This window comes from Mobula hypostoma, chromosome 20 (genome assembly GCF_963921235.1).
Source record: "Mobula hypostoma chromosome 20, sMobHyp1.1, whole genome shotgun sequence".
NCBI lineage: Eukaryota > Metazoa > Chordata > Chondrichthyes > Myliobatiformes > Myliobatidae > Mobula > Mobula hypostoma.
In genome coordinates, this window is record NC_086116.1 from 44,913,353 (window position 1) to 44,938,127 (window position 24,775).

General features: G+C 43.7%; 1 protein-coding gene across 1 annotated transcript in view; it reads right to left on the bottom strand.

The window, feature by feature from the left end:
• Window positions 1–23,289, bottom strand: part of ccdc3a (coiled-coil domain containing 3a) — a 75,539-nt gene extending 52,250 nt beyond the window's left edge. Inside the window, exons 1-2 of the mRNA XM_063072779.1 lie at window positions 22,780–23,289; window positions 3,265–3,439 (exon numbers count right to left, since the gene is read on the bottom strand). Coding sequence (XP_062928849.1) covers window positions 3,265–3,439; window positions 22,780–23,144 — 540 coding nt within the window. The 5' untranslated portion in view covers window positions 23,145–23,289. The remainder of the gene's footprint in view (window positions 1–3,264; window positions 3,440–22,779) is intronic.
• Window positions 23,290–24,775: the final 1,486 nt, after the last annotated feature.

Sequence of the window (24,775 nt, forward strand, 5' to 3'; positions counted from 1 at the left end):
CTCTGGTTTCCTCCCACATTGCAAAGGGTTAGTGAGTTGCGGGTATTATATGTTGGTGCCAGAAGCATGTTGACGCTTGCGGGCTGCCCCCAGCACATGCACGGACTGTGTTGGTTGTTTCTGCAAACGATGCATTTCACTGTATGTTTTGATGTTTCAAAGTACCTGTGACAAATAAAGCTAGTCTTTATCAGACGATAAAGATCAAAGCTAATCTTTATCTGATGATATGTGTCTGAGATGCTGCTGCAAGTAAGTTTTTCATTGCACCTGTGCGTACATGTATTCGAACCAGAATCAATTGTTGCTTACACTTGTTTATATGACAATAAACTCAAAGTGACTTTGAAAATAGGAACAGAGTAGGCCACTCGGCCCCTCAAGCCTTTCCCACCTTTCAACATCATCAATGTTGATCTGCCCCTGGCCTCATCTGCTCTTCTCTGCCATTTTCCCCATCGCCGTCGGCTCATGATCCGGTGACTGTACGAGGATAAATAAAAATGTATGCACAATTTTGAGGGGTATAGATAGGGTTAATGCATGCAGGCTTTTTTTCCACTAATGTTGGGTGAGACTAGAACTAGAAGTCATGGGTTAAGGGTGAAAGGTGAAACATTTAAGGGTAACACGAGAGGGAAATTCATTCAGAGGTTGGTGTGAGTGTGGAACAAGCTGCCAGGTGTATATAGGTTTGATTGTAACATTTAAGGAAAGTTTGGATGAGTACATGAATGGGAGGATTATGGAAGGCAATGGTCCAGGTGTGGGTCAATGTGATTATGAATAATAACAATTTGGCATGGAATAGATGGGCCAAAGGGCCTGATCCTGTGCTGTAGTGCTCTTTGACTAGGACTAAATATGTTCGACATTCCCTCTGAAATTCCAGACAAAGGATTCTGATAAACAGTCATGGGATTGAAGCATTAACACTTTCTCCACAAACCCTGTTTGACTAGCCTTGGACTTTTTGCAGCACAGAAACAGCCTCATCTCTTCCTGGGCGGTCTGAGTGAAGAAGTTTCCCTCAGGTTTCCTCGAGTAATCCAGAGGTTGGTGCGAGTGTGAAACGGGACGCCAGCGGATTTGGTGGATGCAGGTTCAATTGCAGCATTTGAGAGAAGTTTGGATAGGTACGTACATGGTGGAGAGGGGAATGGAGGGAATGGAGGGCTTAATTCCAGCTGCTGGTGAATGGGACTAGGCAGAGAAACAGTTCAGCAGGGACTAGATGGGCCAAAGGGCCTGTTTCTCTGCTATAGTGGTCAATGACTCTATGATCAGGGCTCAACTACCCCCAGGTCTTATCTGCTCTTCTGTGCCAGTTCCCCAATGCCCTCAGTTTCCTGATCTGATGACACAGAGTGTATCACCTCTCCTGGATGGTGAAAAGGAAATGAACTGAACCGTGGAACACTGCCAAAAGACAGGGAAAGTGAACCAGTTAAGGCACTGATCCGGAAGGCAGAGGTGTAAGGAGATGGAGACTTTTCCTAATGAACTAGCAATAAGCCAGCAGTGACAACACCACAATAACATTAACAACAGGAATTCTGCAGATGCTGGAAATTCAAGCAACACACATAAAAGTTGCTGGTGAACGCAGCAGGCCAGGCAGCATCTCTAGGAAGTCCTGACGAAGGGTCTCGGCCTGGAACGTCGACTGCACCTCTTCCTAGAGATGCTGCCTGGCCTGCTGCGTTCACCAGCAACTTTTATGTGTGTTACCACAATAACATTTCTCCATTTACCCTCCTTCACGTACAGGTCAACTTTCATTCTACCATATGACAGTGAGTCATCACATCGGCTCATGCAGAGCTAAAACGTACCAGGTACAACATCTTCCTTACTATTCAAAGGCAGCAGAGATGAACTCTATTTGTCACATGTACTTCGAAGCATACAGTGAAATGCTTCATTTGCGTCAAGGGCCAACACAGTCCAAGCACGTACTGGGGGCAGCCCGCAAGTGTCGCCATGCCTCCAACGCCAACATAGCATGCTCACAACTCATTAATCCTAACCCGTATGGTTTTGGAATGTATGGGGGGGGTGGAAACAGGAGCACTTGGAGGAAATCCATGTGGTCATGGGGCGAACATACAAACTCTTTAACGGGAATTGAACCTCAATCAGTAATCACCAAGAGATTAAACAATCAATATACACTTGGTTGGAATTGAATTACCATCAGCTTAATGAATAAAAAGGAATGGAAGAACAAAAGAAAGGGCACTGTGGTAGTATAATGGTTAGCATAACGGTGCCTGCAACCCTGGTTCAATTCCAGCTGCTGCCCATAAGGAGTTTGCATGCTCCCCCCATGACTGAGTAAGTTTTCTCCAGGTGCTCTGGATCCCTCCCACATTCGAAAGGTGCAAGGGTCTGGATTAGTAACTTGTGGGCATGCTATGTTGCCGCTGGAAGTATTTCAACACTTGCAGGCTGCTCGAAGCATATCCTCGGACTGTGCTGGTCATTACTGCAAACAACACATTTCGCGGTATGTTGCGATGTACTTGTGACAAATAAAGCTAATCTTTATGTCTTACTGAGCCAATTTATTCTGGCATACAGTATATAATATCTTTTGAACTACAGAAAATGCTGGAGGAACTCAGCAGGTCGGGCAGCATCTGTGGAGAGGAATAAAGAGCCGATGTTTTGGGACAAGACACTTCGTCCCTTGCCATGGATGCTGCCTGACCAGCTGAGCTCCTCCAGCATTTTGTGGGTGTTACTCCGGATTTCCAGCCTCTGCAGAATCTCTTGTTTATTCTTTTTAGCTAACCGAGCTGAACCACATTAATCTTTTCACGTTCAATCATATTCCATAATTTTTTGTTTATTTCGAGATACAGTGCAGAATAAGCCCTTCCAGCCCTTCGAGCTGCGCCACTGGCAACCCCCAATGTAACCCTAGGCCTAATCATAGCAATGACCAATTAACCTACTAACCAGGATGTCTTTAGACTGTAGGAGGAAACCAGGCATCCTGTGGGGAAGATGTACAAACTCTTTACAGAGAATCAGAGGATCCTGGGATTGAACTCCGATGCCACAAGTTGTAATAGCGTCATGCTACGTTACCATGGCACCCAAATACATTAGTATTCCGATTTACTGCTAAAAATGTAAAATGAGATGTCACAAATATTGGCTTGCAAGCAATAATAATAGTTTAAAGATCTTATAACGCTGACCAAATCGATGGGAACTGAATAATCCATAATGATGGCCAGCAGATGGCAACCTTACCCTATGATCTTCTTGGACCTCCCAGTCAGCTGTGTACGTTTGGAGCTGTTGACCTTGTGTACAATTAGAGAACTGGAATAAACTGGAAAACATCTTCCTGTTCTCCATGGTGTCTGGAAAAATAGCATCCTGAAAGTTAACTCCGTGTGGAAGTATGTTATAATTGTCATCCATCCTGCAAAACATAAAGAGTAAAGCTCCTAAATTTATATTCAGATTAATTTATCACATTTCAAAGATGTTCGGGTTAGTAGGTTAATTGGTCATGTGGGTATAACTGGCAGATTGGGCTTGTTGGGCTCTGTACCGTGCTGTATCTTTAAATTAAAAAAAAAATTAAAAATCCATTATGTTGTTTGGAAGAAGAAGAGGGAAATTATCCCTCTGTGTCTTGGCCCTCAAGCAGATTATTTACCATTATCACATTGGTTTGTGTCAATGTGTTTCTTACGTTACAACGGTGGTTCTGCTTCAAAAAAAACTCTCACAGTTGTAAAGATCTATGGGACATTCTATCAGATAGGTTAAAGTAGTTCTTTATTTACTGGGTTGTCTTTGACCTCCTAATCAGCAGCTGACTTTCCCTGATACCTTGAGAATGTCTACCGCGAGGCATCTCAGTGTGACTTGTTTGTTCTTTTTAACTAGCTGAGCTGAACAACATTAATCTTTTCACAATCATATTCCATATTTATTTATTTAGAGATACAGTGTAAAATTGGCCTTTCCAGCCCTTTGAGCTGTGCAGCCAGTTTCCCTTAGAGGGACCGCCAGTTCGTGTTGCTGTCCTCGGAGGGACTGCTGGCTCGTGTCACTGCCCTCAGGGATGTTATCAAAATTCTGAAATTTATGAATTGGACTGTAGTTGAAACTAACTGTAGTTCATATTGGCCTCTTTCAGTTCTATTTTTTTTAATGCTCTCTCCCATTCTTTCTTGTTAGCGATTTGCAGGCTAGAGGTTTGATGTTCCAATTTGTTAGCTTTTGTGTGAGGGAGGGCTTGAGGGGTTTAGGGTTTGCGAGTTTTTGTTTTCTTTTCATGCGGTGGGGCAGATTGATGTCTTTCTTTCAACTACTTCTGTGGTTTTCTGTACTTTATGGCTATCTGGAGAAGACAAATCTCAGAGTTGTATTCCGCATACATACTTCAATAACAAAGTGAACCTTTGACCTTTATATTCAGATTCAGATTGATCACATTAACAGGGAAACTCAGTGAAATGCGTTGCTTGCGAGAGCAGCCAACACACCCAAGGAGCTGGGGGCAGCCTGCAAATGTCACTACACAGTTCATCGCCAATGTAGCATGCCCAAAATGCTCAGCAGACTAAATATTCTAACAGTAAAGCACTAATAACACGATGATGAAATAACAGTATAAAGAAGTTTTTTAAGGAAATTATTTTCATGCAAGATTTTCTTTACAAGTTCTGATCACTTCATTATAGGAAGAATATGGAAGCGTTAGAGAGGGTGCAGAAGAGATTTACCAGGACGCTGCCTGGAAGGGAGAGCATGTCTTATGAGAAGAGAACAGGCAAACAAGGACTTTTCTCTTTGGAGCAAAGGAGGATGAGGGGTAACTTGATAGAGGTGTACAAGATTCAATTAGATTTATTATTTGTCACATGTTAAATTTACTTGCCCAGTGTACACCAAAATAACAAAACGTACAGTGAAATGCATTGTTTACGTTGAAGATGTGCTGGGGACAGCCCACAAGTGTTGTCATGGTTCTGGTGACAACATAGCATTCCCACAACTTGCTAACCCTAACTCATGCCTCTTAAGAATGTGGGAGGAAACCGGAGCACCCAGAGGAAACCCACGTAGTCATGGAGAGAGAGTACAAACTCCTTACAGTCAGCTGTAGGAATCAAATCCCAGTTTTACAACTGGCACTATAAAAGCGTTATGCTGGCTGCTATGCTACCCATACTACCATGGCGTACAAGAGGTTGGTGATGAAACATGTCAACTCCTCCCTGAGAAGCAACTTGGATCCAGACCAATTTGTCTACACTCACAACAGGTCAATGGCAGATGCCATTTCATTGGCTCTTTGCTCAATCCTGGAATGTCTGGACAACAAAGATGCATACATCAAGATGTTCTTCATTGATTGCAGCTTGGCATTCAATACTATCATCCCCTCAAACCTAATCAATAAACATCAAGTCCTAGGTCTTAATACCTCCTTGTACAACTGGATCCTCAATTTCCTCCCTTGCGGGACCAGTCAGTTCAGATTGGCAACAACATCTCCTCCACGATCTCCATCAGCACAGATGCAACACCAGTCTGTGTACTTAGCCCCTGCTCTACTTGCTTTACACTTACTACTGTGAGGTTAAGCACAGCTCCATTGCCATACTTAAGTTTGCTGACAACACCACTGTCATTGGGCAAAGTAAAAGTGGTGACATATCAGAATTTAGGAGGGAGATTGAAAATCTGGCTGAATGGTACCTTAACAACAAGCTCCCACACAACATCAGCAAGACCAAGGAGCTGACTATTGTCTTGAGGAAGAGGAAACCAGACGTCCATGAGCCAGTTCTCATCAGGGGATCAGAGGCGGAGAGGGTCAGCGACTTTACTTTCTTCAGTCTTATAACTTCAGAGGATCTGTCCTGGGTCCGGCCCATACAGTAAGTGCTATTACAAAGAAAGTATGGCAGAGTCTCTACTTTCTTAGAAATTTGCGATGGTTCAGCATATCATCTAAAATTTTGACAAATTTCTAAAGATATGTGGTAGAGAGAATACTGACTGGTTGCATCGTAGCCTGGCATGAAAACACCAATGCCATTGTATGGAAACGCCTACAAAAAGTAGTGGATATGGCCCAGTGTATCACAAGTAAAGTCAGCTCCACCATTGAGTGCATCTACAGGAAAGCAATATCCATCATTAAAGACCCCCACCATCCAGGCCACGCTCTCTTCTTGCCACTGCCACCAGGAAGGTGGTACAGGAGCCTCAGGACCGGCACCACCAGTTTCAGGAACGGTTATTACCCTTCAACCATCAGGTTCTTGAACCAGAGGGGATAACTTCACTCAGCTTCACTCACCCCTTCACTGAACTCTTCCCATAACCTATAGACTTTTATATGTATATAAATATAAAACAGTCCTTAGACAGAGATTGCTCTAGCAACAACGAGAGTGGGAGATCGGCAGCTCACTGTCCAGTTTTACAATCTTCTTCATCGCTTCTCCAAGTCCCCTGACTCGAGCACTGAGAGGGAGAGAGAGAGAGGGAGAGAGAGGGGGAGGGAGGGGGAGAGAGGGGGAGGGAGGGGGAGACGGGAGAGGGGAGAGGGGAGAGAGAGGGGGGAGAGGGAGGGGGAGAGGGAGAGAAGGAGAATGAATCACTTGAGTACAGGGGACTTCTTCCAACAGCAGTGCACATCTTGTGCTGTCTCAATGGTTCTCTCCCACAATGCTTCAATCAGTGATATCACTGAGGAACTGGGGCTGCATTATGTTATATTGTCGGTAGGTTCAAGGCAGACAAATTCCCCAGTTAGGTGCTAAAACATGGTGCAGAGGTACAAATGAGTAACTTCATCTCACTTTTGACCCAATCGTTGAAGTCCCGAATCTAGAAGTCCACCAGTGAAGTCAGAGGCTGGAGGCTCAGAGGTGGCCTGTGCTGGGTTTGGAGAACTGTTTGCGTGAGTAGGAGATGGATGGGAGGGAGGAAAGGAGCTTATTTTGCTGTTGTTATTGCTGCTTGATCATTCTGGGCATGCTAGATTGGCGACACTTGCTGGCTGCCCCCAGCACATCCTTACGTTGTGTTGGTCGTCAATGCAAATGACACATTTCACTGTATGTTTTGATGTATACAAAGAAACATAGAAAACCTACAGCACAATACAGGACCTTTGGCCCACAATACTGTGCCGAACATGTACTTACTTTAGAAATTACCTAAGGTTACCCATAGCCCTCCATCTTTCTAAGCTCCATGTAACTATCCAGGAGTCTCTTAAAAGACCCTATGGTATCCGCCTCCACCACCATTGCCGGCAGCCCATTCCATGCACTCACCACTCTGCATAAAAAATTTACCCCTGACATCTCCTCTATACCTACTTCCAAGCACCTTAAAACCATGCCCTGGGAAAAAGCCTCTGAGTATCCATACAATCAATGCCTCTCAACATCTTATACACCTCTATCAGGACACCTCTCATCTTCTGCCGCTCCGAGGAGAAAAGGCCGAGTTCACCCAACCTGTTCTCATAAGGCATGTTCCCCAATCCAGGCAACATTGCTTGCGCAGTCGAGCCTCGATCAAACCACTGAAGAAAAAATCGTCCCCTTTTAAACTCTTCCCGCTGGTCTAACTTGTTGACGTCCACGCCCCTGCGCAGTCATGTCTCAATCAAACGTGATAAATAAATGAATCTACATCTGAATAGTCCTTGAAAGTGAGCCCACACCGTATGGAATCAGTTCTGTATTGGGGGCGAGTGAATTTATCCCATCTGCTTCAAGAACCTGATAGCTCTTATGCTTCCTTTCTGATGGCAGCAGAGAGAAGAGAGCATGGCCTGGATGGTTGGGGTCCTTGATGACGGATGCTGCTTTGCTGCAACAGTGCTCCTTGTAGATATTCTCAATGGTGGGAAGGGCTTTATTGGACAGGTCTTTCTCTGACCACAAAGAAGGCACGGTCATCCTCTTTCAACCCCAACTCCAACTATAAAGACAACATCATTCCAGTGATAACAGTTAACCTACAAAATAGCCAGATTTAAGTGGCATGACACCTGCAATAGAAAAACTGAGAAGGTTCTAGAAATACAAAATCAGCTATGCAACGATTACTGGAAAATTCACTGAACAATTACACATTCTGAGGTGACTATATAGGACGGTATCGTAGCGGTTAGTGCAATTGCTTTACTGCGCCAATGATCAATCAGGGTTCGATTCCCACAACCATCTGTATGGAGTCTCTATGTTCTCCCTGTGACTGTGTGGGTTTTCTCTGGGTGCTCCAGCTTCCTCCCACATTCTAAAGTCGCAAGGTTAGGCTTTGCAAGTTGTGGGCATGCTATGGTGGTGTAAGAAGTGTGCAACACTTGCAAACCGCTCCTGGCACAATGGTCACTGACTTGATTTGATGCAAATTATGCATTTCACTGTATGTTTCGATTTTTCAATGTACATGCAACAAATAAAGCTTATTTTTATATTTATAAAAATAGGAGCGAGCCTAGAAATGTCAAAGTATAAGAAAATTGGAAGTAAAGTAACAATTCTACACTCTTATCCAGCTTATACATAACTCAGAGCAAGTACTTCAGAATATTGGAGAGGTGTCAGTAATGGCATCTCTGCTAAATCCTAATCCATTGGCAGAAGTGAAACAAGGTCAACTTGCCCAGCTACACGTATTGATTATGTTCAACCAAATCTACTGGGTGGTGTTGAATTCTGAGGTTTTTAATCCCAAGTTCTTTCAGAAGTCAGGAAAGAGGCACAACAGTTGTTGTTTCACGATCATTTCATTAAGCATAAATAAAACAAAGAAAGTTGAAAACAGACAGGAATAGAGGTCTAGAAATTGAAGAGAGGACAAGGCAAAAGAATATGAAGTTGATGGCACCCAACCTGGGGCAGCTCTTTTCATAGATAAGAAACATTCCACTCAAATTTGCATATAACAGTCAACCAGATTGCTACTATTCAAATAATACAGCGTCAGGGAATCTTCCAGAGCTTTCTGGAATCATATAAATGTAACCACTAGCGGGCATGAACAAATGAATATACATACTGTGCTCACCAGGAAACATACTAAACAGTTACATGCACAAGTAATTACATAAAATGCAAGCAATTAATTGTTAAAAGAAAATAGCAATTGAATAGTCTAATCTAAGAATTAAATAATCTGAATCATTAGTGGGTCATATCACCCTCAAGCCCAACTCCAGTCTCCCGAATCCAACGTCCTATCCTGTGCTCCATCACTGGAAGAGATTTACAGAAAGTCAGAGAAAATAACTTTTGAACAAGTATACCACCTCAGGGATTCATGGGAATTTTAGGCCCAAGCCTTTGGCTTTGGCTTTATTTGTCAAATTTGCTTTAAAACAGAGTAAGATGAACCATTTGTGTCAATGATCAACATCTGAGAATATGCTGGGGAAGAGCCCACAAGGGTTACCATGTTTCCAGCACCAATGCAGCATGCCCACAACTCCCTAACTCTAACCTGTCAATCTTTGGAATGTGGGAGGAAACCAGAGGAAATCCACATGGTCACATGGAGAACCTGCAAACTCCTTATAGACAGCGTAGGATTTCAACCCCGGTCTTACAGCTGGCTGTAAACCATTGCGCAAACCACAATGCTATCATGCCACCCATCTTGAAGAGGGGATCTGGGAAGGCACAAAGTACCTAATCTCCAAAAGGGACATAAACAGCAGAATGATTGCATAACATGCCAAACAGCACAGCAAGTCAAGCTCCACTTACCTCTCTTCTAGCAAAGTCCATAGGTCCCACATTGGCCTCATCAACTACCCTGATAAGTTCTTGAACTGTCTCTTGTGTCTCCTCTATATTGTACCTGATGACTGTGGATAATAAAAGAGCCAAAAATGCCTCATTGGCCACAGATTCCCTCTCAAACAAGTGCTGCCTGACGTGCTCTATTTTAGATATGTTACATTTTAAAATTAATTGTTAGGATTACAACATAGAGGACACAAGTTCAAAACCATCATGCAAGCTGGGGAAAGGCATGAGAAAGGAAGAAAGATATATCTTTAATGGGATGGTGGAGAAAACTCAATGGGCTGAGAGGCCTAAATCCTGTTCCTGCTGGTCATACGGTCTTGATGGAATATACAGTTCAGTAAATCTGATCATTTGCAAATCCACATCAGAAAAAGTTTTAGACTATCGTAAAATACAGCCGGTTCTCTACTATTCATCAGAAAGGGAGCCCGTTGCACCCTACAGTTCCTGTCTACATGTGGCTCCACTCAAACATGCATGGCTTTCTCTGAATGCTCTGGACTCCCAGGCATGACGGAATACAGTGCTGGGCTGAGATGTGGCAGATGGAGCTCAATCGATCAAGGACCCAGACCAATGAGGCCACATTCTCTTCATGCTACTACCATCAGGCAGGAGGTATAGAAGCCTTCAGTCCCACACCACCATTCAGGTACAGTTATTACCCTACAACCATCGGGCTCCTGAACCAGTGTCGATAACTTCAATCGCCACTGCTCTGAACTGATTTTACAAACTACAGGCTCACTTCCAAGGACTCTTTAGAATTCATGTTCACAGTATAATTTGTTTCCTTGTTTTTTTTCCTGCACAACTTATCATTTTTGCACATCGGTTGCTTGTCAGTCTTTTCAGAATGTAGAAGAGTACAGCAAAGTACGGACCCTTCAGCCCAGGATGTTGTGCCGACCTTTTAACTTACTCTAAGATCAATCGAATCTTTCCCTCCTACATAGACCCCTATTGTTCTGTTATCCATGTTCTTATCTAAGAACTTCTGAAATATCCCAAATGTATCTGCCTCTACTACCACCCCTGGCAGGGTGTTCCATTCACCCACTCTCTCTGTGAAAAAAAACCTCTGACAACGCCCCCCCCCATACTGTCCACTCATCACCTTAAAATTATGCCCCCCTATATCAGCCATTACTGCTCTGGGAAAACGTCACTGGGGTATCCACTCTCTCTATGCCTCTTATCGCCTTATACACCATGGTGGCATGGTAGCATGGCAGTTAGTGTAACTCTTTACAGCATGAGTTGAAGGCCCCAATACACCAGATCAAAAGAGGCTTCTGAGGGTAGCAGATGCAGCCAGCTCCATCACGGACACAATCCTCCCACCACTGAGGACATCTTCAGAAAGCCTTCCTTCAAGAAGGTGGCATGCATCATTGAGGACCCTCGCCAACTGAGACATGTCCTTTTCTCATTATTATCAGCAGGAAAGAGGTACAGGAGCCTGAAGACATACAGTCTTCCCTTTTTCCTCCCCTGCCCTCATGACTTGCCCCTCGCCTCCTTCCTCCTCCTGGTTCCCCATCTCCCTCCTTTTCTCCCTGGGACCACTGCCCTCTCCTTCTTCAGCCCTCCGTCATTTCTATCTATCACCTCCCAGCATCTCACTTCATGTCCCGTCCTCCACCCGATCTCACCCATCACCTGTCAGCTTGTACTCCTTCCCCTCCCTTCAATTTCTTTCTCTGGCTTCATCCCCCTCCCTTTCCAGTCCTGATAAAGGGTCTCAGCCCAAATATGACAATTGTTCATTCCTCTCCATGGATGCTGCCTGACCTGCTGAGTTCCTTCAGCATTTTGTATGTGTTGCTTTGGATTTCCAGCATCTGCAGAATCTCTTGTGTTTGTATTTATCTGCATAGCAACTAAAAGAAAGGAAGTGTCTACTCACTAAACAAAATAGGAATTCATTCCAGGAAAACTGCTTTGTGGATGAAATTGGAGATATAATCCTTAGAAAACCTCAGTTGTAAAGTTGAAAGAAAGCCAGAAATCTATGTTGTTTTTTATCTGAAAGGGAAGGAAGTATTTAAAAATTATTTCCTGAAGTTATTGTTAGTGCTGTCCTGATGTAGATTGGTGGCCTAGATTTCAATATTGATGCCTTCATGACAAGATTTCAAATGGCCTAAATCTTTGCAATTGTGCGAATAAGAGGGACAGCAAGTGCAGGAAGAATTAGACAGACTGAAGAAAAATATAAAAGTGATACACTTTGTTATGAGGAATTAAGAGAGACAAAATAAATTAATTACACTATTTCAGAGCGAGCGATCTGGAAGTATACAGTCGTGTCTTTGGGAGACAAGTTAAAAATGCTTTCAAAGTAGTATTTGAGGTCACTGGCTTTATGGATAAAGTGTGTTAGGACCCCTGGTGTTGCAGATATGCTGCTGATAATTGGGTAGAGATTTCTTCAGACAAGTCTCAGTGAAGTCCATGAAAATGATTTGAAAGGCGTCAGGGTATGCCATTTCGTGTTTACTGATAGCGGCACTAAAAATCAACGTGCTGCTCCACTGTGAAATCTCTTCAAGGTATCCCCACCCTAAAGGAGTCTAAATCTTTTCTTCAGTGAGAGTTCAGTAAGACCCTCTCTCACTACTCCCCCTCTGTGATCTCTGCTGATTTGGCAAGATGACACTGGTGAAACACTGCAATGCATTGTAGGCAGCTTCCAAAACTGCTAAATATGCTTCTCCCGAACTACTCTCACTGTAATCTGCAGCCTGTAATTTCCCTTCAAGTAATGTAGCTTTGAACCATCTTTGTGAACAAGCAATTTCATGATCTTTTGAAGGACTCAGTGAACTTAACTCTCAAGCATGCAGGTATAGCACCTTTAAACAGGCAAGATACATCAAGTCTGGACCAAACTTGAAACTACTGAATGATGCTCAACAGCTGTGGCGGGGCTCGACCGTTATCACCACCTACAAAGTGAAAGCAAGTGACATAGGAAACAACAAGTTTCACTCCCAGATAAACTCAATGCCTTTTATGCTTTCTTTGACCGTCAGAACATGGAGGTATCTTCATGAACTTTGACAGCCCCTGGTGACCATGTGATCTCTGAGGCTGACATGAGAGCGTCCTTCAGGAAGGTAAACCCACAGAAAGGGTCTGGCCCAGCTGGGCTACCTAGTTAAGTACTAAAGACCTGTGCTGATCACTGGCAGAAGAGTTTACCGTTATCTTTAAACTCTCACTTCAGCAGTCTGAAGTACCCACCTGCATCAAAAGGCTTCAATTACACCGGTGCCTAAGAAGAACGAGGTAATCTGCCTCAGTGACTATCATCTGGTAGCACTTACATCCACTGTGATGGAGTGTTTTTGAGAGGCTGGTGATAAAGCACATTCCACAATATCTCAAATATCAACTCCTGCTTGAGAAGCAACTTGGATCCCTTTCAATTTGCCTACCATTACAACAGGTCAACTGATGTCATTTCATTGCCTCTTCACTCAACCCTGGAACATCTGTACAAAGAAACAGCATACTTCAGAATGCTCTTCATTGACTACAGCTTGACATTCAATACTATCATTCTCTCAACACTAATCAATAAGCTTCAACAACCTAAGCCACAATACCTCCTTGTGCAACTGGATCCTCGATTTTCTCCCTTGCAGACCCGTCAGTTCAGATTGGCAACATCTCCTCTACGGTCACCATCAGCATAGGGGCACCAAAAGGCTCTGTACTTAGCCCCTGCTCTACTTGCTTTTGTGAGGATAAGCACAGCTCCAATGCCATAAAGACGCCACTGTTGTTGGCCAAAGCTAAGGTGGTGATGAATCAGCGTATGGGAGGAAGACTGAAAATCTGGCCGAGAGGTGCCACAACAACAACTTCTTACTCAATATCAGCAAGACCAAGGGGCAGATTATTGACTTTAGGAGGAGGAAACTGGAGTCTGTAAACCAATCTTCATTGGAGGATCAGAGGTGGAGAGGAATAGCATCCTTAAATTCTTCACTGTTATTATATCAGAAGATCCGTCTTGGGCCCAGCACCTAAACGCCATTACAAAGAAAGTACAGCAGCACCTCTACTTCCCGAGAAGTTTGTGAAGATTTGGCATGTCATCTAAAACTTTGAAAAACTTCCATAGATGTGTGGTGGGAAGTATATTGACTGTTGCATCATGGCCTGGTATGGAAAAGCCTTCCAAAAAAATAGCTGATACAGCCCTCTCCATCATTGAACACATCTACACAGAGCAGGAAAGCAGCATCCATCATCAAGGTCTCCCCACCAGTCAGGTCATGCTCTCTTCTCACTGCTCCCATCAGGAAGAAGGTACAGGAGCCTCGGGACCCACCCCACCAGGATCAGGAACAGTCGATGTTCAGGAACCTCAACTGTCGGGCTCTTGAACCGGGAGGATAACTTCTCTCAGCTTCACTTGCCCATCAGTGAAGTGTTCCCACAACCTACGGACTCACTTTCAAGGACGTTACAACCAATTTTCTTGATATTAATTGCTTATTTATTTATTATGTTATTTTGTTTTTTAAAATCATTTTGTAATTACAGTTTGTTGTCTTTTGCATATTAGTTGTTGTCCGTCCTATCGGGGGCTATTCATTGATTCTGTTGTGTTTCTTGTATTTACTCTGAATGCCCACAAGTAAATGAATCTCAGGGTGGTACAGCATATGGTAACATATGCATAGTATGTTAAAAAACTTATTTTAAACTTTGACCTCCAACTCTTCAGCCATGTGCTCACCCAGACTCATTAACACAGCCACGTGTCCTTTCTGAAATGCAACTATCACCTGCCAACTTGAACTCCTTTCCCTCCCTCCCATCTTCTAATCTGGCTTATTCCCCCTTCCTTTCCAGTTCTGATGAAGCATCTCAACCTGAAACATTGACTGTTTATTCTTCTTCATTGACGCTGCCTGACTCCCTGAATTCCTTCAGCATTTTGTGTGTGTTGCTCTGGATTTCTAACATCTTTTGCATTTATGCTTTCCATCCTTTAGCCTCAGTATTCTGTTCCAGAATGGGCCCCAATCTGTCAGAGAGTTTAATGTCCTTGGACAGAGTAAATAAAGATCATTTCCTCAAATTGTTATGTTGACAGACTGGAGAATATCAGGTTGTCCTCCTGAGAGCAGAGAGGGTTAAGGGAAGGTCATATAGTACTTGCAGTTTTTGAGTTACCACAGGGTTCCCTTCTCCAGATCTGTTTGCGACTAGGATTATTTTGGCTGGCTTTCTCCAGAGACTCGGAGACTGATGGGGTGACTCAAAATTAAATCATGAGAGACGTACAAAGAGTAGATGATCAAAGCCTGTTTGTCAGGGTGGAAATGCCAAATATAATAAGGTGGAGGTTTAAGGTGAGGGAGGGGGATGTTTAAAGCCTGATGAAGGGTCTTGGCCCACAATTTCAGCTGCTTATTCCTGCCAATGATGATGCCTGACCTGCTGAATTCCTCCAGCATTTTATGTGTATTACTCTGCAGACTCTCTCATGTTTATGAAAGTTTAAATTTAGATAGATAGATACTTTATTGATCCCAAAGCAAATTGTAGTGTCACAGTAGCATTACAAATGCACAGATATATAAATATTAGAAGAGAAGTAGAAAGAATAAAAAATAAGTTACCTCAAACAGTCTAATTGGTGGGGGGGGGGGGGTCACCACTTCCCCAGCTATAGGTTGGCTCATTATAGAGCCTAATGGCCGAGGGCAAGAATGATCTCATATAGCGCTCTTTATAGCAGCACAGTTGTCTTAGACTGTTGCTAAAAATGCTCCTCTGTTCAGCCAAGGTGGCATTCACAGGGTGAGAAACATTTTCCAGAATTGCCAGGATTTTCCATAAGGTCCTTTGTTCTATGGAATCACCCATGTTGATGCTGTTGCCCCAGCACACCACCACATACAAGATTGTACTGGCAACAACAGACTGGTAGAACATGTGAAGGAGAGGCCGCATACTCCATAGGACCTCAGTCTCCTCAGGAAGTAGAGGCAACTCTGGCCTTTTTTGTACACAGCTTCTGTGTTGGTGCTCCGCACAAGTCTGTCATCCAGGTGCACTCCCTGTGCAGGAGTTGTGCAGGGCAATGCCTTTTTTACCGCAGAATTGTATGGGTCCGGGATGGGCTGCCAGGGGAGGTGGTGGAAGCAGATATGATAGTAAGTGAGGAGTGAACCAGCACAGTGTGTGGGAGCCGATCACAGGGTGGTGACAGGAGAGCAAGTGGGGTGGGAAGAGCTGTGACCAGCGACTCCAGTGGCTCAGTGAATGAGTCTGCCCCGCACTCCCGGCTCTGCTCATCTCTACCCAGCCCCTCGAATGTTGTGGCGCGAGTTCGGGTGGGTAGAGAACATAGACAAAAATCGGAAGTGCCAAGGTCCTCATGCAAGATTCTCCAAAAGTTAACTTGTAGACTGAACCAGTAGTAAGGAAGGCAAATGCAATGTTATCATTCATTTTGAGAGGACGCGAACATAAAAGCGAGGACTATACAAGGCCTTGGACAGACCTCACAGAGAATTGTGAGCATTTTTGGGGCCCCTTATCTAAAAGATCTGATGGCATTGGAGAGAGTCTAGAGGAGGCTCCCAGGAATGAAAGGGTTAATATTTGAGGAGTGTTTGATGGCTTCTGAGCCTGTACTCACTGGAATTTAGAAGAATGAGGAGGCATTTGATTGAAACCTATTGAAAACTGGAAGGTTTAGATAGAGTGGATGTGGAGATGATGGTTCCTGTCGTGGGGGAGTCTAGCACCAGAGGACATGACCTTAGAATAGAAGGGCATCCCTTGAGAACAGAGACAAGGAGCTATTTCTTTAGCTGAATTTGTGGAATTCATTGGCATAGACAGCTGTTCAGGCCAAGTCATGGGGTATATTTAAAGTGGCAGTTTATAGGCTCTTAATTAATAAGGGCTTGAAGGTCACAGAGAGAAGGCTGGAGAAGAGGGTTGAGAGGGAAAATTAATCGGCCGTGATGGAATGGCAAAACAGACTCAGTGAAACAAGTGGCCTAATTCTGCTCCTATGTCTTATGGTCTTCTTTGCCCAATTCCCACCCATAGAAAGTGTGTGCAGCCCGCAGTAGCCATCAAATCCATCCTCATGTAACCTGTCGGTGTGCCAAACACTCATTGGTATGCACCGGGAATCTGTATGTTCAGCATTTGTAATTGAGGGAGGAACCTGAAAGAGTTTTGATAAAACATCAGTAAGGAGAAACTGCTTCCAATGGCAGCATAATGTGACTGATTTAAGCTGCATGGCAAAAGTGTCCCAAAATACTCCACCCCAATGTGCAGTGGAAGGAGATTCAACAGAAAACTCCCAAATGAGTTGGATAAATAGATGCAACACACATAAAAAATGCTGGTGAACGCAGCAGGCCAGGCAGCATCTCTAGGAAGAGGTACGGTCGACGTTTTGGACTGAGACCCATCGTCAGGACTAACTGAAAGAAGAGCTAGTAAGAGATTTGAAAGTGGGAGGGGAAGGGGGAGATCCAAAATGACAGGAGAAGACAGGAGGGGGAGGGACAGAGCCAAGAGCTGGACAGTTGATTGGCAAAAGGGAATATGAGAGGATCATGGGACAGGAGGCCTAGGGAGAAAGAAAGGGGGAGGGGAGCCCAGAGGATGGGCAAGGAGTTATAGTGAGAGGGACAGAGGGAGAAAAAAGAGAGAGAAAAAAATATTAATAATAAATAAATAAGGGATGGGGTATGGAGGGGAGGTGGGGCATTAACGGAAGTTAGAAAAGTCAATGTTCATGCCATCAGGTTGGAGGCTACCCAAACAGAATGTAAAGTGTTGTTCCTCCAACCTGAGTGTGGCTTCATCTTGACAGTAGAGGAGGCCGTGGATAGACATATCAGAATGGGAATGGGACGTGGAATTAAAATGTGTGGCCACTGGGAGTGGCGATGAGGAGTTAGAGACATAATTCAGATGTTTACAATGATTACGTTTATGGCAGACTAAGTGGGAAGGACATATTTCCTCATACCAGCACAGTCAAAATCGAGGAAGCAGACATCTTAAGTGATGGGTTGAAGGATTGGATGGGGGAGGGAGTGAGAGGAAATGTTCCCCATTCACTTAACCCACCCAACCCAGAGGTGGCGGGGCTCTGAAACTCATTGCCTGAAAGGGTGGTGGAGACAGACCCGGAACCCCTTGTCACACTTGAGGTGTGCTTGGAAAGTCATGACTTGCAGGGTTACAGAACCAGAAGGATTAGGCAGTGAGGACTTTATGACCCAAGGAACAAAGAGAACCTGCCATTCAAAATCAGAAACACAATGGGCTGAATGGCCTCTTCCATAAATGGAACAATATATGCTGGCAGATTGGAATAGTTTAGAGGACATAATGGCTGGCAGACACTGTGGACCGAAGAGCCTGTTCCTTACTGTACTTTTCTACATTCCCCTACATTCCTGTGAATGGAGACCCACCAAAACACAGAGATAACATCCCAGACAGTGTGGGTAACTCCATTTACAAAGCAGAATTTTCTGTGAAGAAATTGTGCTTTGATACTTAAAACAAGAAGCTTTGTTGAGAAATCTGATTTGATAATGATAATAACTTCTAGCAAAGGCAACAGAGAGTCAACTAAACATGCATCTCTGGTCAGAACCAGAAGCAGGGAGATTTAAACTGAGATTAGAGAAATAAGCAGAGTAGACTGTCATTTCATATCTGGCTGTTCAGCCTGTGCTGAGATTTTTCAGATGGGTTATGTAGGAGTAGATTGTTGACAAGGATTAAGGTTTAAACAGGCATAGTTGTTTTCAGAGCTATAGTATTAAAAAGTGTACAAAAGGCTATTCAGCCCAACTCTTCCATGTCGACCAAGGTAGTCCCTTTTGCCTGCATTTGGCCCATATATCACTGAGGGGTCAGCAGTGGAAAGGGTGAGCAGCTTCTAGTTCCTGGGTATCAACAGCTCTGAAGATCTATCCTGGGCCCAACATATTGGTGTAATAGACAATAGACAATTGACAATAGGTGCAGGAGTATGCCATTTGGCCCTTCGAGCCAGCACCGCCATTCACTGTGATCATGGCTGATCATCCACTATCAGTATCCAGTTCCTGCCTTATCCCCATAACCTTTGATTCCACTATCTTTAAGAGCTCTATCCATCTCTTTCTTGAATGCATCCAGAGACTTGCCATCCACTGCCTTCTGGGGCAGAGCATTCCACATATCCATCGCTCTCTGGGTGAAAAAGTTTTTCCTCAACTCTGTTCTAAATGGCATACCCCTTATTCTTAAACTGTGGCCTCTGGTTCTGGACTCATCCATCAGCGGGAACATGCTTCCTGCCTCCAGCATGTCCAATCCCTTAATAATCTTACATGTTTCAATCAGATCCCCGCTCATCCTTCTAAATTCCAGTGTATACAAGCCCAGTCACTCCAATCTTTCAACATATGACAGTCCCGACATCCTGGGAATTAACCTTGTGAACCTACGCTGCACTCCCTCAATAGCAAGAATGTCCTTCCTCAAATTTGGAGACCAAAACTGCACACAATACTCCAGGTGTGGTCTCACCAGGGCCCTGTACAGCTGCAGAAGGACCTCTTTGCTCCTATACTCAATTCCCCTTGTTATGAAGGCCAGCATGCCATTAGCTTTCTTCACTGCCTGCTGTACCTGCGTGCTTGCTTTCAGTGACTGATGTACAAGAACACCTAGATCTCGTTGTACTTCCCCTTTTCCTAACTTGACTCCATTTAGATAATAATCTGCCTTCCTGTTCTTACCACCAAAGTGGATAACCTCACATTTATCCACATTAAACTGCATCTGCCATGCATCCGCCCACTCACCCAACCTGTCCAAGTCACCCTGCATTCTCATAACATCCTCCTCACATTTCACACTGCCACCCAGCTTTGTGTCATCTGCAAATTTGCTAATGCTACTTTTAATCCCTTCATCTAAATCGTTAATGTATATTGTAAACAGCTGCGGTCCCAGCACTGAACCCTACGGTACCCCACTGGTCACTGCCTGCCATTCGAAAGGGACCCGTTAATCACTGCTCTTTGTTTCCTGTCAGCCAGCCAATTTTCAATCCATGTCAGTACTCTGCCCCCAATACCATGTGCCCTAATTTTGCCCACTAATCTCCTATGTGGGATTTTATCAAAGGCTTTCTGAAAGTCCAGGTACACTACATCCACTGGCTCTCCCTTGTCCATTTTCATAGTTACATCCTCAAAAGATTCCAGAAGATTAGTCAAGCACGATTTCCCCTTCGTAAATCCATGCTCACTCGGACCTGTCCTGTTACTGCTATCCAAATGTGTCATAATTTCATCTTTTATAATTGACTCCAGCATCTTTCCCACCACTGACATCAGGCTAACCGGTCTATAATTCCCTGTTTTCTCTCTTCTTCCCTTCTTGAAGAGAGGGACAACATTAGCCACCCTCCAGTCCACAGGAACTGATCCTGAATCTATAGAACATTGGAAAATGATTACCAATGCTTCCACAATTTCTAAAGCCACCTCCTTAAGTACCCTGGGATGCAGACCATCAGGTCCCTGGGATTTATCAGCCTTCAGACCCAACAGTCTATCCAACACCATTTCCTGCCCAATACAAATTTCCTTCAGTTCATCCATTACCCTAGGTCCTTTGGCCAGTATTATATCTGGCAGATTGTTTGTGTCCTCCCTAGTGAAGACAGATCCAAAGCACCTGTTCAACTCGTCTGCCATTTCCTTGTTCCCCATAATAAATTCACCCGTTTTTGTCTTCAAGGGCCCAATTTTGGTCTTAACTATTTTTTTTTTCCTTTTCACATACCTGAAGAAGCTTTTACTATCCTCTTTTATATTCTTGGCTAGCTTACCTTTGTACCTCATTTTTTCTCCACGTATTGCTATTTTAGTTATCTTCTGTTGCTCTTTAAAAGTTTCCCAATCCTCTGGCTTCCCACTCATCTTTGCTATGTTATACTTCTCTTTTATTTTTATACTGTCCATTACTTCCCTTGTCAGCCACGGCCTCCCCTTACTCCCCTTAGGATCTTTCTTCCTCTTTGGAATGAACTGATCCTGCACCTTCTGCATTATTCCTAGAGATAATGTAATATTGAAGAAGGCACGCCAGCAGCTACTAGGAGTTTGAGGAGATTTGGTATGCCACCAAAGACTGGCAAATTTCTACAGATGGACTGTGCAGAGCATTCTGACTGATTGCATCACCTCTGGTACGGGGGCTCCAAGCGCAGGATTAGAAAAGGCTGCATAGGCTCGTAGTCAGCCAGCTCCGTCATGGGCACTAGTCTCCCCAGCGTCCAGGACACCTTGAAAAGAAGATGCCTCAAGAAGGCAGCATCCATCATTGAGGACTATCACCATTCGAGATGTGTCCTCTTCTCATTACTACCATCAGGAGGGAACACTCAATATTCTAGAACCAGCTTCTTCCCCTCTGCCATCAGATTTCTGAAACCCACTTTTTGCTCTGTCTTTTATACTTCTTATTGCAACTTTTTATGTAATTTATGCAATTTAAACATTCCAATTTTGTGCCTCGGACAACACTTTTGCCGTAAAGGAAATTTCACAAAATGTGTCAGTGATAATACATTTGAGTCTGATTGGGATATCCTTAAACCTAACCTTTCCTAACCACGTACCTCTCCAAGTGTCTTTTGAACGTTTTAGTTGTTTCTGCCCCTGCCATTTTTTCTGGTAGCTCATTCCATGTACACACTCCCTGTGTGTGAAAAAAACCTCTCCCTCAGGTCCCGTTAAATCTCTCCCCGCTGTCACTTTAAACCCACAGGAGGGAAAATAGAATCACAGTATCAGTCATGTCACGGGGAACTGGGAGTTGATCCTTTTTCTAGGAGAGGCTAGACAGACTTAGATTGTTTTTTCTCTGGAGCACTGTAAGCGTAAGTGGTGACTTGATATAACATTACGAGTGTGCATAGCGAAGATGGTTATAGTCTGCTGTCGGTGAGGAAATGTCAAATCTTAGAAAGCACAGCGTTAAGGCCTGCATTTCATGATGTACTGATGTGATGAAATTATCTGTATTGGCATGCAAAACAAAGTTTTTCACGGTTTCTCAGTACATGAGACAATAATAAACTATGTTAAGGTGAAAGGGTGAAAATTTAAAGGAGACTTGCTATACAAGAGATTCTGAAAATCCCATACAATGCCGGAGTAACACTCAAACAATGCCGGAGGAACTCAGCAGGTTAGGCAGCGTCAATGGAGAGGAACAAACAGTCGACGTTTGGAGCGGAGACCCTTCATTAGGACCGGAGAGAAAGGGGGAAAGAATTTGGCCAGTTTTTTTTTAAAGTACACAGAGTCACGGGTGCCTGGAGTGGGCTACTAGTGAAAGGTGGTAGAATCAGTTATAATAGCAAGAGGCATTGGACAGGCACATGAACGGGCAGGGAACAGAGGGACGTGGAGCACGTGCAAGCAGATGGGATTACTAGCTCGACATAATGGCTGGCACAGACACTGTGGGCCGAAGAGCCTGCTTCTAATCAGACCATCAGACATAGGAGCCCGTCGTGTCTGCTCCGCCATTCAACGTTCAAAGTAAATATAATATTAAAGTGCATATATGTCACCATATACTACACTACGATTCATTTTCTTGCGGCTATTCACAGTACATACAAAGAAGCACATCATGGATGATTTATTATCTCTCTCAACCCCATTTTCCTGCTTTCTCCCGCTAGCCTTTCACGCTCTTACTATTAAGACACTGTGCTGTACTGTTAGAAGTTCTAACAAGTTCATCCTTTCCCTTACATCTCGATATCTTTAACCCGATGTCCTCTACAAGTATGTGTATCAACTATGAAACAACACAATGCCAAAGGTCTCATTTTAGATTTTTACACCAGAGAGCTTTCTACAGCATATTTTTTCTTTACCTGAGGAAGAAGAAGTAACTGTTGTTCTCCAGAACGGTGTGAGACTGGCAGGAGAAGTAACCCAAGCCCGTGAGGTTGAGCCGAGATCCGACGGGCACCTCCAGCATGCTCCCCCACGCCTGGTCACACAACGTCTCTATCTCAGCCGAGTAGAACAGACTGGCTTCGTACTGCCACGGCAGATAGTTGAATACGCTGTACATGTCCTGGTGAATAGCCAGAACCCGGGCATAGACTATAATCTCAGCCAGCTCTGCCCTGCAGCCCTCGCTGAGGGGTCTCCAGTCGGTGGGGAATTGACACGTTAGCGCTGGGGTTATCTTAAAACCTATAATAATTAGACCTAACACCGGTAAGATAATCATGATCTCACAGAATTGTTCTTATCTTGGCTAGTCAGTTCTTTTACAGCTTGTTTGATTACTATTTTCCTGCAAAATTAAAAATAATGTGAAAAATTACTGCTTGCAGGAAGCCGCGGAGATATCAAGTTGCCGGCTCAGCAGCTGAATACACAAATATATTGTTTAAAAAAACTTGAATGAAGTTGATATTTGAGGCTTGAGGAGAGGGAGTCTATTGTATCCCAGTCCGCAACCAATCAGCTTACCCTGAGAAAGGTGAGGACCAATCACGTTTTCCCACTGAGACAACCAATCAGCGGTTCCTGGGTGTTGTTAACCCGTTCCCTTGCAAACCTCCCTTGGGAATTAATTTTGCTGTCGATACTGTACCACGTTGAACTACCAACCACTTCGCTTAAAAAGAAGGTTAAAAAAACAAAAAGGTTGTCTTAACCTTCGTGTCTGTGATGCTGCTGTAAACACGTTTTTCTTGTACCTGTACCTCACCCTACTTGTGTGCATGACAATAAACTCTTTCACTGTCGCACCCCGAACTCCAGAACATTTTGGATTCTTGGTTCCTGATCCTCCAAAATATTCCGCATGGAATTTAAACTGGAGGTGGCGGAGGGTGAGTTTAAGAAGGAGATTTTTGAAGAAGAAGAGCTGCCTTAAATTTAATTGGGGTTGGTTGTGTGACTTGGGTTAGGATGAAGATTATTCCATGCTTTAATTGTGCGGGGGGGGGGGAGTGAATTGCTGTACACATCCGACTTGGTAGTTAGTATTTCAAATTGAGTTGAGTGCCCTCGTCTGCTCCTAATAGGTTTGGGTTTGATGTGGGATTGGTAGTCTGTGTCGAGTTGACCATTTAACATGTTGTAAAAACAGGTCAGGCGGTGTGCTTCACGTCTAACTCAATTTAATATTGCACTGTTATGAGACCTTTGAATAATTCCCTAGAGCGTTAAAGTGGGCTCTTGTCTTCACAACCTACTTCGTTATGACTTTGCGCAAACAGTCTGCCTGCAATGGACTTTTGCTGTAGATGTTACACTTCAGTTTGCTTTGTTATTGTTCTACTTTAATTCACGGTTGCGGTGAAAGGATCTGTATGGATGGTAAGCAAAACAACGTTTTTTCACTGTATCTTAGTACAGGTGACAATAATGAATTAGTTTGCAAGTTTAATGTCTATTTGCACCGCAATTTCTCTGTAAAACGTTATTTTGCATTCTGTTATTGTTTTCCCTTGTACTACCTCCATGCCTGTTCAGATCAGATTCAGATTCATTTATTTATCACATCTACATCAAAACATACAATAAAATCAAGATCAAGATTGTTAATGTCATTTCCAGTACACAAGTGTAAAGGAGAATGAAATAATTCTTACTCTGAATCTGATGCAGCACAAATAAAAACACAATAAAATAAAGAAAACAATAATAAAGAAACACAATATAAGTACATCATCATCATTATTTGCCATGTCATATAACGTAGACAAATGTTTCTTCAGAAATGGTTTGCCATTGCCGCCTTCTGGGCAGTGTCTTCACAAGACAGGTCACCCCAGCCGTTATCAATTCTCTTCAGAGATTGTCTGCCTGGCGTCAGGGGTCACAGTACCAGAACTTGTGAAGTACACC